General features: G+C 50.2%; 1 protein-coding gene across 6 annotated transcripts in view; it reads right to left on the minus strand.

Annotated features, from left to right (window-relative positions):
• The window catches only part of PHLDB3 (pleckstrin homology like domain family B member 3), a 168,223-nt gene that overhangs the window by 76,229 nt on the left and 79,866 nt on the right, over positions 1–12,128 (minus strand). For all 6 annotated transcript variants that reach the window (XM_078655567.1, XM_078655566.1, XM_078655565.1 and 3 more), the window contains exons 7-8: positions 11,462–11,572; positions 3,995–4,078 (exon numbers count right to left, since the gene is read on the minus strand). In XM_078655567.1, coding sequence (XP_078511693.1) covers positions 3,995–4,078; positions 11,462–11,572 — 195 coding nt within the window. The remainder of the gene's footprint in view (positions 1–3,994; positions 4,079–11,461; positions 11,573–12,128) is intronic.

Here is a 12,128-nt window from a genome sequence, read left to right on the forward strand (position 1 = left end):
CTCAGGAGGTTCGTGTGCGCCAGATCAGTGCAGCCACCTAGCATCACAGTGCACTGGATGTGACGCATACATGAGACAGCGAAGGATCCTAGGAGTATAGCAGGCTGAGGCAGATAAATGTTGAACAGAGTGGGGCTGCGTTAGGAGCCCGGAGGCGCATGCAGAGTGGGGCTGCGTTAGGAGCCCGGAGGCGCATGCAGAGTGGGGCTGCGTTAGGAGCCCGGAGGCGCATGCAGAGTGGGGCTGCGTTAGGAGCCCGGAGGCGCATGCAGAGTGGGGCTGCGTTAGGAGCCCGGAGGCGCATACAGAGTGGGGCTGCGTTAGGAGCCCGGAGGCGCATACAGAGTGGGGCTGCCTTAGGAGCCCGGAGGCGCATGCAGAGTGGGGCTGCGTTAGGAGCCCGGAGTTAGGAGCCCGGAGGCGCATGCAGAGTGGGGCTGCGTTAGGAGCCCGGAGGCGCATGCAGAGTGGGGCTGCGTTAGGAGCCCGGAGGCGCATGCAGAGTGGGGCTGCGTTAGGAGCCCGGAGGCGCATGCAGAGTGGGGCTGCGTTAGGAGCCCGGAGGCGCCTGCAGAGTGGGGCTGCGTTAGGAGCCCGGAGGCGCATGCAGAGTGGGGCTGCGTTAGGAGCCCGGAGGCGCCTGCAGAGTGGGGCTGCGTTAGGAGCCCGGAGGCGCATGCAGAGTGGGGCTGCGTTAGGAGCCCGGAGGCGCATGCAGAGTGGGGCTGCGTTAGGAGCCCGGAGGCGCATGCAGAGTGGGGCTGCGTTAGGAGCCCGGAGGCGCATGCAGAGTGGGGCTGCGTTAGGAGCCCGGAGGCGCATGCAGAGTGGGGCTGCGTTAGGAGCCCGGAGGCGCCTGCAGAGTGGGGCTGCGTTAGGAGCCCGGAGGCGCCTGCAGAGTGGGGCTGCGTTAGGAGCCCGGAGGCGCCTGCAGAGTGGGGCTGCGTTAGGAGCCCGGAGGCGCCTGCAGAGTGGGGCTGCGTTAGGAGCCCGGAGGCGCATACAGAGTGGGGCTGCGTTAGGAGCCCGGAGGCGCATGCAGAGTGGGGCTGCGTTAGGAGCCCGGAGGCGCATGCAGAGTGGGGCTGCGTTAGGAGCCCGGAGGCGCATGCAGAGTGGGGCTGCGTTAGGAGCCCGGAGGCGCCTGCAGAGTGGGGCTGCGTTAGGAGCCCGGAGGCGCCTGCAGAGTGGGGCTGCGTTAGGAGCCCGGAGGCGCCTGCAGAGTGGGGCTGCGTTAGGAGCCCGGAGGCGCCTGCAGAGTGGGGCTGCGTTAGGAGCCCGGAGGCGCATACAGAGTGGGGCTGCGTTAGGAGCCCGGAGGCGCCTGCAGAGTGGGGCTGCGTTAGGAGCCCGGAGGCGCCTGCAGAGTGGGGCTGCGTTAGGAGCCCGGAGGCGCATACAGAGTGGGGCTGCGTTAGGAGCCCGGAGGCGCCTGCAGAGTGGGGCTGCGTTAGGAGCCCGGAGGCGCATACAGAGTGGGGCTGCGTTAGGAGCCCGGAGGCGCCTGCAGAGTGGGGCTGCGTTAGGAGCCCGGAGGCGCATACAGAGTGGGGCTGCGTTAGGAGCCCGGAGGCGCCTGCAGAGTGGGGCTGCGTTAGGAGCCCGGAGGCGCATACAGAGTGGGGCTGCGTTAGGAGCCCGGAGGCGCCTGCAGAGTGGGGCTGCGTTAGGAGCCCGGAGGCGCCTGCAGAGTGGGGCTGCGTTAGGAGCCCGGAGGCGCATACAGAGTGGGGCTGCGTTAGGAGCCCGGAGGCGCATACAGAGTGGGGCTGCGTTAGGAGCCCGGAGGCGCATACAGAGTGGGGCTGCGTTAGGAGCCTGGAGGCGCTCCACAACTTAGGAGGAGAAGCATAGGAGGGCACTAGGACCACCGGGCTCCCACCTGATGAAAAGGAACTAATGCCAATAGTTGGTTTAGCCTGTGATCAGGTGCGAGGTGGTGCAAAGACAGCCTTCTGGTGAGCGACTTGTTAACAAAGTATCGATAACTGAGAACACAAAGAGCACAGGACGCCTCAGTGCAAATTACACACAAACACACATCCCACCAGGTACTGGACAGGTAACAATACTACAGGACTGCCTACGTACATGCATGACAAACTTTGCATTCTCTTACTTCTAGCGCTGGTGATCATAAAATCAGGACTACACATGCCTGGAGCAGATCCTAATAAATGGATCATGATATCTGAGGTCCATGCTTTTCGCACGTGCACAGTACAGGGTAGGATAGGAGGCACATTTCCCTCCATCATAGAGGTACAGCACCGAAGCAGCAATGAAAACTGCACTAACAGGTGGAGTAGGTGCTGAAAGAGTGCAAACCTTTTTCCACATGTGCACAGAGACCAAACATGAACACTTCCCTGAAAATGCACACAGGCATGGATGTCATTTAGGGGTTGCCAAAGGTCGCAGTTGCGACCCGTGAGCACTCCTTTGCAACCCCTGGCATTGTTCTTGCAACCCCCGGCCTCTGTAGTGACCAAGCAGAACTAGGGAAATAGACATTTGTGGCTGAGATTGTAAACAGTTGGTGCACAGAAACGGTTACAAACTATCCAGTTACAGAGCAACCCACCTTTCAAGTCCAGGGTCCACTGAAGCTTCCCTGCTGTGCAGACATATGGTACAACCCTAGCCACATGGTGCCAAATTCACTGAAATCAACCAGGAACGAAACAGCTTAATAGAACCGGAAACACTTCATAAACACTACACAAATGTCAAATCTTTGCCGGCCTTAACTGTATTCTTTGTGACAAAATTTGGGTGAGCATGTGCGTGAGTGATTATGAAAATGACAATTTTGTCCCTTGTATCTAATTCTCTGCATACGTCTGGTCCTGTCATTCTTCGCATAAGGGGGTACAGGCATTTCTTAGAGGGTTTGCTCATCGTCATCGGGTGCAATCACTGCACATTTTGAAAAAACAGGGTCAGGTTCATGGGAAGCATAAGGCTACACTGGTGTGGCACGCTGAGCTGATTAGTTTACTTTGAAATTTGATACCATTATCAGGGCCGGCTTTAGGGCGGTGCAACTGGTGCAGCTGATCCTTCCGCAGAAGTTCAGGAACAACGAACTTAGTGAGTGTGAGTGGCTGCTATTTTCTGAGTGCAAAATGCTTCCTGGGGTCCATTTTGAGCTCCAGTGAGCATTTTGTTCTAAGAAAATAGCACCAAATGCTGGGTTATGCTCCTCACGTAATTCAGAGTAATCTTGCATAATTTCCCTGTAATTTTGCATAATTACACTACAGTAAATTACGCCCGTTACGCTCACCCCGATCTATGATATCAACAGGATCAAAGGTCACGTAACATCACTTCCTGTAATGCTACCAGGGGTGAGGTTACGTGATGTCACTTCTTATGACGTCATCACAGGTCAAAGGGCATGCGATGTTAATTCGGCCACTCCTGGCATTTTGGTAAATTGACATCCATGCACACAGGTAGAAGTCTTTCATTTCACAGGTTTCCTTAACTGAGAGTAGATCATACTCCAGCGCATTCAATCCTCCGTCACCTGGCGGAGGATGCTCTTGTTATTTTTAATCGTGTGGGCTCCATGGGACAGTGCCAGAGCCAAGATGGCTGCACAGGTCTGCGGAATCTGAACAGACCTAGATGTAGAACCGATTGTGGGATTTTCCAAATTTGTCCTGTTATTAGCCAGCCGGCCAGGTGCTCCCGGGTCTCCCTACATTTGCAGTTCATTTCACTAACTTCAGTGGCCTCAGAAAAGACATTCATTTTCAGGCATTTTTAACATTCTGACTGCAGGCTTCTGTCTGGCAGCTGCAGTTTGTGCTGTGGAAGAGGGGTTGTATGGAAGAGCCTTGGGAATGAGATGCAGCCCTTGGTCCATGGCTTTCAACGCTCAAGGTTCCCTCTCAGCAGCTCTCCAATCACCCTCTTCCCCCAGTTCAACGTGCAGGCCCTCGATGGACACCCATAGCCCCTCCACTGCCCGCTTTCCAAGTACCTTTGCCACCATCTCCGGGCTCCCTGGAAAGCTCTTCCCTCCGTTGCTCTTCTGCTCCATCAGCTCCGTCAGGCGGTCCTTCTCCTAAGGAAGAGAGGTCAGTGGTCAGCCAGGGTCATTGCGCATGGTCACATACAAGGGTGTTGTACTGGGGACCTCAAGCAGCAGGGGGGTACAGAGCCCTGTTGCCTCACCTAGCTGTCTCACTTTCCTTTCAATGAACCTTACCTCCCTCCATCCCATCCCCTTCATCAGTCTCCGATTCCTGTCCCTTTGCATAGTCTTTCATCTATGTCTCACACTTCTTCCGACTTTCTTTTCACTCCCTCCATTTCCTTTCCTCTTCCCTTCTCTCTTCTCTTCCTATAGCTGGTTACTTCGGTCCTTTTTTCTGCAATTCTAAACATTGCTCCCAATCACCCTCCTTCCTTCACTGCCCTCTGTAGTACTTCACACCACTCCCTCAGCTAGTTCTCTTCAATGCACAAGGAAGATGTCTAGAGTATGGCTTGCATTCAAGTTAAACAAGAAGTGGCATAGCCAATAGCTCACAACAATGAAACACAATGGCTTTACCAATGGTTTTTTGTACACACACTGCAGCCACTTTGGAATGGGTATGTAAAAATATTACAAACACATTGACCATCGTCAATGCATGGTAATCCACGGTGGCCATCTTTGAATCTATTTGTAATACAGAGAAGACAAATGCATTCGCAGCAGCCTTCTTTGAATGGGTTTCTTCAAATAGTACAAACCCATTTCTTGGGGAACGCCACACGAGTGTGCCACCCATCCATCTCTTGGGGACCGCCACACGAGTGTGCATTCATGTGCATACCTCTTAAAATGGGTAAAATCCCATTTTAAGATGGACGCCCACTGACAGCTCAGCGGGCACAAAACAAAAAAAATATAAAGTAGTAGAACAGGGCTGTGGGAAGGGCACAACAAGGGGAAAGGGTCATGGAGCAAATGACCGGTGAGCCACATAAAAAAAAAAGGCAAGAGGGTTGGAAAATGCAACAGATGAGCTGGGTTGGGGAGGGAAAGCAAATGGGAGAGCAGGGGGTTGAGGCAAAGATGAATATGAAAGCAATAGAGGATGAAAACAGAAGAAGAGAATAAAAGCAAGATACAAATCAACCAATCGGAGCACTAATATCAAAGAATATGGAGGAAAAGCAAGCGCGCCTGCTTAGAGCAGGCCCTTGTTCAGGCGGATCAGGAGGGCCCTCCGGGAGCCCCTCGCTCTGATGGAAGCAGTTTCATCCTTTTCTTGTCTAAAGTGAGATTGCACGGTTGGGGACAGACTTTTGTACAACTTTTTTACTCTACTGTAGTGTAAATGAGGGTCCCCAATTTTTCCTATTGTACATTTTAGGTGACCCCCCTTACAGAGAAAGTTTACCACACCATTGGGGCTAAAGGAATCATGTGAAAATAAATGGCCGGGAGACCCCTCCCAGAGATGCTCAAGAGCAGTGTCTTGGTTCTCCACAGAGAGCTAGTGTTTCAAATGGCGTTCATCCTCCTAGTCTGCCCCATGCCATCTCTCTGAGGGACCATCTGAGGAGTTGTTACAGATTGGTCTGCTTGGACCTGAACTACACACCCTGGCAGCTCAAACTAGTATTCCACAGGTTTGTCAGCAAGTGACTGGTGGAAAAATCCCCTCCTGTGAGTGATTAGCTGCCTAATATTTCAAATGAAGCTCCTTACCAATTTAGTAGCTGGGCACCTGAAAAAGGCCTTTACAAAAGCTGCTCTGAAGGCGCGCTAAATCTGCCATCTGTCCATTTCCAATGGGTAGGATGAGCAGGAGGTTCTGCCTGGACACTCACCCGACATGCTGCCCTGAAGAGTGCGCCAACTGACCAGAAATGCTCCAGCAGAGGGTGGACATTAGCGTCAGCCCAAGACGAACCTATCAGCCCTCCTGAGAACAGAACCAGGATCATTTGCTTGGTCGTAGACGAGCCAGACAAACGTACCAACAGACGGTGAGAAATAGCACCTAAACACATCCTCTAGTTCCTGCATCCCAGTTCTTACTCCCCTGCATCCTCAAAACCACAGCACGCATGTTTACCAGGCGTGGTGCTGAGCTGGTGTTGCAAAACTGTCAGGAGACACTGGAGTCCACCGTCCTCCATCAACCACCACCTAAAATTCAGATCCCGCAGCCAACAGACTATGTTCACCATCGAAGCATCATGCTGGCAGCTAGCAGCCAGAGAGAGTACGCTGGATCCAAGGAGCACACCTTTGCAGGGTCCTCATTACAAATGAAAGTCCCCACGCCCCCCCACCTAATAAAATGCAGCCCACACTGATGGGAGAGCATGCCATCGGCCACTTCTGGAGGGCACACTCAACCTCTGCTGCATGTGTCAAGGTCCCCCAGCAAAGCCTGTTTGCACCCAGGACCAAATGCATGGTTTAGTTTCTGGTGCACATGTGAAGAGATATTCCATCCTGTCTGACACCCGGGCAGCCAGCTACATCCTGGGTGAAGACTCACCACTGGTGGCTTTGTAACGGGGTGGTGGTAAAAAAAAACTAAATCAGCAGTAGGTGCTGGCCTGGTTCTCAATTCAAACTTATAATGGACCCAAACTCTTTCTGTACCGATAAGCCATGTCACAAGTCCTCTACCAGGTGCTCCACGTGTTGGTGGGGCTCCTCAGCACCAATAACAGTAGGTGAAATCTACCCGATACCTACAGGTTCGCCGCGGTAAATCTATGTAGAGGGTGATGTTTGGGCCCCAGATTCCCCCTGACAATAGGAAGCTCTATAACTAGCGAATAGAGTATTCCGTTCTACCAATTTAAGGGCACAACAATACAAAGTCCTTTTTAATCTGTATTATACCCCGGATAAGCTTTTTCAATGGGGCAGAAGGGAGAACGATAAATGTCCAAGATGTCAGGAGGGACCAGCCGACCTAATCCATATGTTTTCGCAATGTGAAAAGATTAGGGGAATCTGTATAGAGATTGAGAGATTCTTGGGGTTTCTTGGTATTCATGGTAACCCATCCCCTACACTCATGATATCTGATTTTGACAATAATCTTAATCTTGAATATGATAAGGAGGCCTTTGTGTTTATATGTCTAGCAGTCCTTCGGATCCTGGTGGCAGCAGGATGGAAGGATAATACTGCGCCTACTTTTCAGATGTGGCTAGCCAGGCTACTAGGCATTCACAATATTGAAGCTGCTCTTTATAAAAGAAGGGGAAGACAGATAAGGGAATGGGGCCTTTTTGTTTGGGCTCCCCTTGCTATATGGAGAGAACCCCCTGAATGGCTATTAATATATTGGTATATATATATATACGAATGTATCCACCAAAGAGTATTTTACTCTTTTTTCTTTTCTTCACACTAAGTAACTAGGAAATGTATTTATTTAATTAATTTCACTCTTGATTTTCTTTTTCTATGGCTGAAATGCTTCTTTATAAATCAATGTATTTAATGTAATGTACTAAGTATAAGAATCAATAAAAAAAAAATTTAAAAAAGGAAAACTATGTCATTGAGTGAAATGAAATAATTGGAGCAGCTGGCAAGTCCTCGACAATTACCACCTGGTGGAGGCTATGACACCTTTATTGGTACCTGGAATTATTGAGGTCAATTTTTTACAGAATAAACGATTTATGTGAAAAAAAAGAGAATGGGAGGAGTTTTAGACAAGGGGTGCGCTAGCCCCAGGGATGTAGGTGGCCAGGGGAATAGCTGTAGATAACTGGAGCAGACAGGAAGTCAGCTGTTGTCTTTCTGGTTCAGATGTCACTCCCTCGACAAAGTAAAGGGTAATATTTATATCCACCTTCAAAAGATCACGCAGGTAGCAAGTCAGACAGAGAAAGAACTGCCAAGGACTGAGGTCAACGGAACTACCACAATCAGATATTTTGACTAAGCCAGGGGGCACTTGGACCCAAACTCACATCCCCTTTCCAGTTCTGGCCTGGAGACCGGAGTCCATAAGGGTCCACGGCTGAGTAAAGCACAGTCATTGAGAGCTGCACAAACATACTGGGCTTCAGGGGATGTCTGCATCTCCATATAACCAAGGTGGCTGTTAATATTATAGGATAGTAAGGGGTTGTGCAGTGCACACCTACTTTGAACTCTTTTGACCTAGTTCCTTGTTTTATCAATTATTATAGGGGCGTGCAGGGTGGGAAGGAGGATGCTACCCTCCAAATTCAACAATGGATCATAACCATCAAGTGACAATAGTCACTTGACCCTACCCGCACAGCTGTTGGCAAACCTCCGTCCAAGAAGGGGGGCGTGATAGTCTTCAACAACGATGTTGAAGACGAGCACGACCCCTTTCTTGGATTGACCAATGAAAGAAATTAGTTTGTCGTATATCGGCTAAAGTGAAAGAAGAGGGATAGCAATCGTCCTCACTGGAGTGATCTTTTAGATCTTTAAGCAGCAGTGAATCGTCGATTATTTATAGAATGGAGCAAGGTGATAGGTAGCGCATTAGGAAAAGGAGGAGACGGCGTTTACCACATCACAGTGATATTCATGAAGTTAAAGTTCAAGGCTTGTTTAAAAAATATTTGTTGTCGCCATTCGAACTCGTAAAGTTATTTCTATAGCAAGAAGGTTGGTCCCCTGAAGAAGGGAGTCATTCCCGAAATGCATTGGGATTGGAAAACAAGGATTCCCAAGCAACTGCAACATTGTTTCTAAATTTGTTGTTTTGATTATTATTTACCTAGAAAGGAGTTTTTATGTTTAGTTCAGGGCATTGGAAAAATTGATGATGTCCATTGTAAGAAAATGAGTTAACATTGTTGAAAATGTGTGTCTTACTGACACTCAGAGAATTAAAAGTGATATTACAGAATATAAGCTTCGTTAATTAATTTGGGCAGTGGGAGGTTTGCCAACGGCTGTGCAGGTAGGGTCAAGTGACCATTGTCACTTGATGGTTATGATCCATTGTTAATATTTTGGGACAGTGGTTTCCATAGAACTAAACGGAACCTACAGAAATATGCACCCAGCGTAGATTGGATCTTTACAAAAATGTGAAGGTAGCTTTAACTCTCAGAGCTCAGTTAGCCAGACTCCAGTGGTCACGGTTTATGGATCGTCAGGCCCTTTGAGTTGGGTACACAAGTACATTTTTTGCTTCAAGGAGTTGTGTACATCAGCAAGGGCAAGAGGAAAGGACGCAGGAGGGGTGAATTTGGGCAAAGAGGGAATGAAGTGCGGTGTGAAGGAGAAGGTGGCACTTTGTCTTGTGTGCTCATCCCCATCCCTTCAGCTGCTTTGAGGACATTGAACCAACAACAGTAGTGATACTGTTCTCTCCCCATCACCCATAGCAACCAGATGTCTGCATTGTAAAGAGGGAGAGGTCAAGAAGCCGTTCTGCATTGATCACCACCTTTGTTGTGTCTCTGAGGCCCTCTGCACCCTTGGGACAGTACTGCTGTGCCAGCACAACCCGTGGCACTCTGGACCTCCAGCCACGTCCCCACCTGCCCGACAACAAAGAACCTGCTGTCCTAGCAGCTCCTTAACACGCTGCTGCCCTGATCCAATTTGCCAACCAAGGTTGGTTTTTATCACCGCAGTCGAGGAACTAGCTTGTGTCGATCACGTCATCCTGTGAGAGACGACTGACCCCGTCCCATGCCAGACCTCCACCACTGGACCGTGCCTTCAGAAGGTCTGCCCTTGGCCATCGGGCCCAGACGGTGTTGCCTACTAAATTGCTTTATGAACACACAAACACAAGCCAGCAGTTTCAGGCCTACTGATCTGGATAAAACTGAACCAGAGATGTACTGTCTTTAAAACAGGTTCTTTCGAATACTTGTGCTGCAGAGGAAAGACACTAATGATAGTGAAAGGTGCAGCCCCTGATTTAAAGTGAATTGTATCCAACACTGCTCTGCTGCTGGGTTATTAAACTTGAACGACAAAAGTGATCAAACCTACTGGGCAATGTATGTTGTGCGTCGCTGAAGCATGTGTCTCCAAGATTTAGTCTTGGCCATTCGCCCTCACAAACTTGTGAACGTCAAAGCCTTAAATATTTTGGGACCTCGCCATAGTATACGGTTCCTCTGTATTCAGGGGTAAAGTACAGTATTACATGGTTCCTCTGTATTCAGGGGTAAAGTGCAGTAGTATATGGTTCCTCTGTATTTAGGGGTAAAGTGCAGTCGTATATGGTTCCTCTGTATTCAGGGGTAAAGTGCAGTACTATATGGTTCCTCTATACCAAAGTTGGCTGATGAAGGTTGTTACCCAGGAACCGGTCCTAGGATGCTTGCTTCCGGTTCAGGGAAGACCTGGCTTAGCAGTTTGGGCTGGACTGTTCCCATGAGACACAGTGTCAAGACTGATTTGCATATAGCTGGGTCTGAACTGAGGTGGTGAGGTGAGCTAAAGAATGATGATGGATTCAACCCAGATCTGTGACTGGGGGTGAGTGTCTGAAAAGTTTCAGCGCTCTGTCCATCATCTCCTTTTGTTTGCAATGGTTCCTCTTTACTCTGGGGTAAAGTGCAGTGGTATATGGTTCTTCTGTATACAGGGGCAATAGCCAATATCGGTCAGCAGGATTGCTCATTTGCCCCATGGCTTCCCAAAGGCACCAGGGGATTGGCCTGGAAAGTAGCTCCTGCAAAACTGCACGTCATTATTCCAGGTTGTAGGTTCCACTGTGAAGCATGGGTAATTAGACCCAACGAGTCTGTAACACTCCCACGGTGGATGCACCACCTCTGTTGTAAGTGTAAAGACCCCACACACCTGTATTCGGCTTCTCCCAGGAGAAGGTTCACCCTCCAGCACATGGATGACATTGTTGCAGCAATTTCTGGAGTGCTGGGAGCCCCCAGGCCATTACTGCGATATGAGTAGTGCCTATCAGCATTACAAGAGTAGTCTCAACAGGTATTACAGTCCTGGCATGACTGTCAGATGCACCAAACATATTTGTTTTTATACATATCCTGAGCCGCCAACATTAAAATCGGAGGCAAGGATTCTCAGAGATATTTTTAATTGTAAAAATTCCCCTCACTTCACATTTACGCACCAACACCAGCTCCGCTGTAATCAGGCGTCGTAGCACAACCAGGGGGCACTCGGCCGCCCGGTTGGGACCCCAATGATGAAGCATGACACCAACCAGGTTGGCGTGTGAGGGGTCTTTTAAGAACACCTAATGGGTCCAAGTTCATATTACACACAGTGATTAAACTGCATTCACATAGTGGGTCCGTCCACATTGTTTAAGTTTAGTACGCATCTGGGGAACGGGAAGCACCCCTAGCCCTATCCCTTACTCTCCCATTGATTTTTTCTAATGACTGTCAGATGCCCTGTATGACCTTTGCCCTGCCCCTGCATTATGACTGACCTTTGCCCTGCCCCTGCATCATGACTTGGGATGACGCTACTCACCAGGTGCAAGTCCTTGATGGCTTCCATCTTCTGCTCGCTGATCCTCCGCCCCTCGGCCTCTGTCTGCTCCTTGATCTGCCGCAGCTGCTCCTCGAGCTTCAGGATCTTGCGCTGAAAGATGGAAGAGAGTAAGTTGGATACGTAGGAGGTCAGGGAAGAAGGTGGAAGACACGGGGCACCTTGATGGCAAGGCTTCCCTCAATAGAGCATGTGGCATCTATCCCAGGAGCACTGGAGCAACTTCCCTCCCAGGAGGATGGGCCACTGCTCTCTGTTCATAGAGGCGATGGTGGTGGGGTGGGGGAGAAGGTTTGTTGAAGGGACAACTGGCTGCCCCTCTCTCGCCTGTGGCATCGGTGAAGCCTCCTGCTCAGGGGCCTAGTGGCATAAGTCTCCGGGGAGACCAGAGAAGCCTCCCCCTGGGGGGATGGTCCCTCTACTGATGGCCGGCCTTCAAGCTGCTTCACCTCCAAATCTCCAGGTGGGCAGGTCTGGATTGAAAGGCCACCACTTTAGTGGCCAAGCATGGGCTTTCTTGGTTCGAACCAAACCGAGAGCGGGGACTTCGCCGTAATGACTGAATGGGCCATCAGAAGACACATTGCACTGCACCACCTTGGAGAACTCTCCATTATATGTAAACAGGTGTCATTTTCGATATTACTGC

Source organism: Lissotriton helveticus, chromosome 7, assembly GCF_964261635.1.
Source record: "Lissotriton helveticus chromosome 7, aLisHel1.1, whole genome shotgun sequence".
NCBI classification, from domain to species: Eukaryota; Metazoa; Chordata; class Amphibia; order Caudata; family Salamandridae; genus Lissotriton; species Lissotriton helveticus.